Source organism: Cavia porcellus, unplaced genomic scaffold (genome assembly GCF_034190915.1).
Source record: "Cavia porcellus strain 051 isolate PalLab524CR breed Dunkin Hartley unplaced genomic scaffold, mCavPor4.1 scaffold_9, whole genome shotgun sequence".
Classification (NCBI taxonomy): domain Eukaryota; kingdom Metazoa; phylum Chordata; class Mammalia; order Rodentia; family Caviidae; genus Cavia; species Cavia porcellus.
In genome coordinates, this window is record NW_026947492.1 from 68,812,993 (window position 1) to 68,819,857 (window position 6,865).

General features: G+C 35.9%; 1 protein-coding gene across 1 annotated transcript; it reads left to right on the forward strand.

Moving 5' to 3' along the window:
• Positions 1 to 606: 606 nt before the first annotated feature.
• On the forward strand, positions 607 to 1,557 carry LOC100713538 (olfactory receptor 52D1-like). Its single transcript, XM_013147597.2, has one exon. The coding sequence runs from the start codon at positions 607 to 609 to the stop codon at positions 1,555 to 1,557; it is 951 nt and encodes a 316-aa protein (XP_013003051.2).
• Positions 1,558 to 6,865: the final 5,308 nt, after the last annotated feature.

The window sequence follows — 6,865 nt, forward strand, 5'->3', positions numbered from 1 at the left end:
CACAACTGTTTGTGAAGTTCCCTATGTAATTACAGGGACAAAAAGAAGATACAGTTACCAGAGGAAAATAGTAACAGAAAGACTGATCAGGCAGGATATCATGGGGAGGTAGTGCAAAACCCTGCGGAAAAACTGTTGTGGAAACAAACTCCTGATCTTGCTTCTCTTCCTCCCTCCAATATATTGTTGATGTTTCCTAATGCTAGCATCAAGAAGGCGAAGGGATCTTTGTCCCAGGATCCGGAACATAACACAAAGCAGTAGAGGGTAGACCAGAGCTCATGAATGCAGGATAGGTGTAGAGCATATCCAAAGAAAAGTCAGTATTTCCATTACAGTTGGTTGGTGATGTTTCTTTAGAATATTTGGGCAGAGATTCAGATGCTTCACAGGGAGCTGGATATCCTAGAAGTGGGATAAATACTATTAGTCACAAATATCACTTAGTAACCTAATCAGATGGAAAAGGGAAAGAATTTGAGGAGAGCTGATTTAAAAGAGGCAAGAAATCAAATGGATGTTTAAGAGAAACAAATGGCATTTAGGATGACATCATTTCGTTTTCTAACCACTTTTAGGAAGATAAAGTCTGTTTTCTGCTTCGGTATGCTCTCTGCATCTGTCTCCAATGATACCACCTTCCACCCTTCCATGTTTATTTTACTTGGAATTCCTGGGATGCAAGGACAGCATATTTGGATTGCCATTCCCTTCTGCTCCATGTACATCCTTGCTCTAGTTAGCCATAGTACCATCCTATACATCATTGTGACAGACAAAGCTCTGCACAAGCCAATATACCTCTTCCTGTGCCTGCTTTCCTTTACTGAGCTGGTGCTCTGTTCAACAACATTGCCCAAAATGCTAGCAATCTTCTGGTTTAGGTCCCACATCATTTCCTACCATGGTTGCCTCACCCAGATGTTCTTTGTTCATGCAGTTTTTGCCACCGAGTCAGCTGTTCTGCTGGCCATGGCTTTTGACCGCTATGTGGCCATCTGTCGTCCGCTTCATTATACATCCATCCTCAGTACCACCATGATCGGGAAAATTGGTCTGGCATGTGTGATTCGTGGCCTTCTCTTCGTTTTCCCCTTTGTTATCCTCATTGAGCGCCTACCTTTCTGTGGACACCACGTGATACCCCACACTTACTGTGAGCACATGGGGATAGCCAAGCTGGCCTGTGCCAGCATCAACCCCAACACTGTTTATGGTCTGACGGTAGCACTTTCAGTCACTGGGATGGATGTGGTCCTCATTGCCGTCTCCTACGTTATGATTCTGCAAGCTGTGCTGCGACTGCCCTCCAAAGATGCCCAATTCCGAGCATTTAGCACTTGTGGGGCCCACATTTGTGTGATTCTTGTCTTCTATATTCCTGCCTTTTTTTCTTTTTTTACCCATCGCTTTGGCCACCAAGTACCTCCACGAGTGCACATTGTACTTGCAAATCTCTATCTTCTTGTGCCCCCCGTTCTCAACCCTCTGGTCTATGGCATTAATACCAAACAGATTCGCCAGAGAATCTGTGACTTTTTTATGGGAAGGAAGTAACTATAGTCTCTACATGCCTAAGAAACTAATAGGAAAAGCCATAATTAATTTTTTTTCTTCTTCAGCACCTGTTGTCCCCAGACTAGTCGTTGCTGTCTCTGCTAATCCCAGCAAACAAGTATCACATATTATCTGATATTCTGGAGTATTTAAAACAGCTCATCCATCTTTATTTGCTAAACCTACTAATTTCCCATAAAGTTACCATAGAGCCTGTAAGTGGGCCTGTACATCTTGAATTTTGCTAAGGAAATATTAGGACGCAATGTTAAAAGAGAGAGCTAGAGAGTTAACTCCATTTACAGAAATGCCATTTGTTAGAGTTAGGAAAGTTGCTATAGAAGAGCTGCTTACTTACCACCTCAAGGAATTGAGGGCAGCCACATTTATTAATTGACTAATTAATAATTATCAGTAATTTCTTAGACCAATAGTACTTTCAGTGAGAGTGTCAGCCCCAGACAGATATGGCTGTGAGAGCCCCGGCCCTCTGGCACTGGGCGTAGGTTTGGAATGGATGTGAATGATTACATGGTGGTTTATCATAAGAAGTCTGGAAGCACATTGTCACATGGAACAGCCACAATACATGTTTCTTAAGGAATTGCTTCAAAGATGCAATGTATAGCTAACAGACCTCGTGATTGATTGCCTTTGCATTCTTCCTGGCTTTCTCAGAGTGATGAGTGTAACACACAAATTATGCTGAGTACTACTCTGGGCATTATTCTAAAGTTTGCTTACCTCAATTAGTTGACAAGCTTTTGAGTGTTCAAGAATTTCCAGGATATAGTTTCCGTAAATTCCATTCATGTTTATAGGTGTCAACAATCCTCAAACAGCTGGCCTTCCTGCTTTAGCACATATGTACTTTGAATACAATGCTGGCAGTGTTTGTGTGTTTTGTTTTGCCCCCTCTCCATTTTTAGAAGAAGTAAATGCAAATAGTCAGTCTATTCTCTTATATACTTCAATAAAATTCCCCATGGGCAATTTTTTTATTATATAATATTTATTGCATTCTAGGTCTTCTGGAGTATTTATTTCACCTTTTCACTGCAATATCTATGTTTCTTTCTTTTTCTAAACTCTGAGATTCATCCTAGTAAAGTTGACTTAGTTCATCATGCAGTAGTAGAGCAAACAGGTGATAGAAACAGGTTTGCAGATTGAAACATTACATTGGCTCCTTACTGTGAGAAACTGAAAGAGTAAATAAGATACAAAATGTGCAATAGATATTGTAAAAGGGAAGGAAATGGTTCAAAAGGAAAGAAGAGCTAGGATCGGAGGCAGGAGAGAAGAAAAGGAAAACACAGTATATGTGTCTATTTGTCTATCTATCAAAGATAACTAAGACAGTTGCACTGCTAATTTGTATTAGCTCATTGAAAAGAACAGTTTGTGCTTGTATTGTTTGATCCATTTTACATACCTCTATCTCGTAATCTGAGGAACTATTACTTTGAAGATAGCAATATACAATATACTAACCATTGTTAATTTTTGTATTATCTTGTTTTGAAATTCTACATTATTGTTTTTATTGCTTTTCTTTTTAAATAATAATTAAAAAGTCACATTGTGGTCAAGAACTGTGTTTCCTTTTAAGAAAACATTTTTTGCCTCTTGTAAGACTCAGGCCAAGATGCAAATACAAAAATAAAAAATTAATTATGTATATTTGAAAGAAATCTGTATACTATACTTGGGGAATAGAATATTTACACAATTGCTTTACAATCTACTACTGAAAGTCTAAAGTTAAATAATATTACTAATTTTAACTTAATCATTTCACCCTTTCTGAAAAATGGCTATTAGAATTTTTCTTTTTCTTTTTTTTTTTTTGGATTTTTAAAAAAATTTTATTTAAAAGGAAAAAGAGAAAAACAAAACAAAACAAAGCAGTGTAAGGGTACAAGTAATACAGAACTACAAAAAAAGTGTAAGAAATCACCAGTTAATAGATTACACATTATCATCTTAGAGATAGTTGCTCAAGTCACAGTATCAAAGCATACAAAGTGAATATTCAAACAGAGAGACTGCAAACAGTTGTGTTCAAAGATCCAACCAAAAACAATAATATGCTTAGCTATTTAACACCCCTAAACACACTTGCAGTTGTATCCCTTAGAGTACTTTCTTTCCCTCTTTACAACAATTTACACATTTTGGGTTTTATTACTTCTTAGTTCTTATTATTTTTTTTGGGGAAGAGAATAAAGCCAAATATGGCAAAACAAAGCTGTCAGTCAAAACCAAGACATAGTACATGATGTAAGAACAGAGTACATAGTACATGATGTAAGAACAGAGTACAAGGTTATCAACGATGGTTACCATAATGTCTCTTGTTTCCTTAAAAAGAATTTTCTATCTTATTAGGTATTATAAAGTTGAACAAAACAGTAGAGAACAAGACCAATAAAACTTAAACCTTGTAAACATTACAAGAATCCCAAAGGAGAAAATAGTCAAACAACAATGGGCATCTTAGTGAATCTTATTGCTTTCAAAGTAGTTGCCTATACCCTCAAACTTGATACTATCGTACAGAATGGAACAGAGTCTAATCAGTCAAAACAAGATAGTGGGAATATTACAGGACTTCAAAACAAGTTAATAGGAAATAAAAAAAGGTACTATTATATATCCTGCTAATTTATTTAAATTTTACCCTTAATTAAAAAAACATAAAAAATAACTAAATAATTTTTTTAATGAATAAGGGAGAGATTGAGATAAAAGAGGACATAACAACATAACAATACAGGTCAAAGCATGACTGTTTCAGCAACCTAGTGCTTCACCACCAAATAACCCAATTTAATAGTAGTTACCATAGTGTCTGTCTTTTTCCTTGAAATATTTGAATATAACTTCATATACTATAGCTTCAAATATTTCCATATCAAGCAGCCCAGAATAAAGCCTTTCCAATCAATAAGTGAATACTTTATAAGACTACAGGGTCACATAATGGGGAATCATGATTACCACATACTTTTATATATTTGAATCATTACTCATATTAGGGAAACTATTTGGTATTCACGTATGCGAGATTGACTTATTTCACTTATGAGTATGTTCTCAAGCTGTGCCCATTTATTCATAAATATCTCAATGTGATCGTTCTTTATAGCTGAGTAATACTCCATTGTATAGAAATACCACAACTGTTTTATCCATTCCTCAGTTGATGGACACTTAGGTTGATCCAAGATATGGCAATTACAAATTGTGCTGCTATAAACATATGTGCACATATATCACTGTGGTATAATGCTTTCAGTTCTTCTAAGAATATGCCTAGAAGTAGAATAGCTGGAATAAATGGGACTTCCAATCTCAGGTTTTTGAGAAATCTCCAGACTGACCTCCACAAAGATTGAACCAGTCTACACTCCCACCAAAAGTGTAGGAGAGTTCCTTTTTCCCCACAGACTCTCCAGCATTTGTATCTCAGTGTGGTTTTAATTTGCATTTCTCTAATGACCAATAATGATGAACATTTTTTCATGTATTCATTTGCCATTTCTATTTCTTCATCTGAGAAGTGCATATTCATCTCAGATGCCCATTTTTGTATTGGATCTTTGAATTTTGGGGGTCTGAGTTTTTTTTAATTCTTTATATGTTTCAGACAAGAGTCCCTTGTCTGAGAGAGAGTTCGCTAAAATCTTTTCCCAGTGTGTGCGTTTTCTTTTCACTATGCTGGAGATTTCTTTTGACATGCAGAAACTTTTTAATAAGAGCTGGTCCCAGTTATAGACCCTGGGAAGTATTTCCCATCCAGTTTGAGTCCTGCTCATGAATTCTCTACCTATTCCTATGTCTTCAATGTTTCTACCCAATTTGTCTTCCAAGAGATTTAGTGTTTCTGTTTTAATATTCAGATCTTTGACCCATTTAGCTTTAGTTTTCAGCAAATAGAGAGCCAGTTTTTTCAGCACCATTTATTAAAGAGACTGTTGTTCTTCGAGTGAACCTGCTTGGCTCCTTTATCAAAGATAAGGTGGTTGAGTGTGTTTGTAGTTGTGGTTATATCTTCTTATCTATTCCATTGATCTTTGGCTCTGTTTTGATTCCAATAGCATGTTGACTTTATTACTGTTGCTTTGAAGTATAACTTGAAGTCAGGAATTGTGATGGCTCCTGCCTTGCCTTTGCTGCTTAGAATTGCCTTTGCTATTCTAGGTCGCTTCTGGTTCCAGATGAATTTTAGGAGTGATTTCTCTAGATCTATAAGGTATGTTGATGATATTTTTTATTGGGATTGCATTGAATCTGTATAACAATTTTGGGAGAATGGCCATTTTCACAATGTTTGTTCTTTCTATCCATGTTCAAGGGATGTCATTCCATTTTCTGAGATCATCTTCAATTTCTTTTTTCAGTGTATTATAATTTTCCCTGTATAGGTCTTTCACTTCTTTCATAAGAGTAATTCCTAAATATTCCATTTTTTTGCTTGCTAATGTGAAGAGTGTGGTTTCTCTTATATTCCTGTTTGTGATTTTGTTGTTAGTGTATAGGAATGCTATTGATTTCTGAGTATTGATTTTGTATCCAGCTACATTATTGAATTTATTTATTATATCTAAGAGTCTTTCAATGGAGTTTAGGGGGTCTTCTATGTAGAGTATCATGTCATCTGCAAACAATGTTAATTTAACTTCTTCTTTTTCTATCTTTACCCCTTTTATTTCTCTCTCTTGTCTAATTGCTCTGGCTAGTACTTCCAGTACTATATTAAATAGGAGTGGTAATAATGGACATCTTTGTCTTGTGGCTGATTTTAAAGTAAAGGCTTTCAATATTTGGCCATTTATTATGATGCTGGCTGTTGGTTTGTCATAAATGGCCTTTATTATATTGAGGTAAAGACCATCTATTCCAATTTTCTGTAAAGTTCTTATCATGAACGAATGTTGGAACTTATCGAAGGCTTTTTCTGCATCTATAGAAATGATCATGTGATTCATACTTTTGGCTTTATTGATATGGTGGATTACATTTATTGATTTACATATGTTGAACCATCCCTGCTTACCTGCGATGAATCCCACTTGGTCATGGTGTATAATCTTCTTGATGATTTGCTGGATCCTATTTGCCAATATTTTATTGAGGATTTTTGCATCTGTGTTCATTAGGGAGATCGGTCTATAGTTCTCTTTTATAGTTGGGTCTTTCTCAAGTTTTGGTACTAGAGTAATATTTGCTTCCAGGAATGACATAAGAAGGATTGCTTCCCTTTCAATTTCATCGAATAGTTTGAGGAATGTCAGCATTAGGT

Bases quoted from the DNA above. Each gene is read 5' to 3' on its own strand.
- LOC100713538 (XM_013147597.2), top strand. From the start codon at position 607: ATGCTCTCTGCATCTGTCTCCAATGATACCACCTTCCACCCTTCCATG.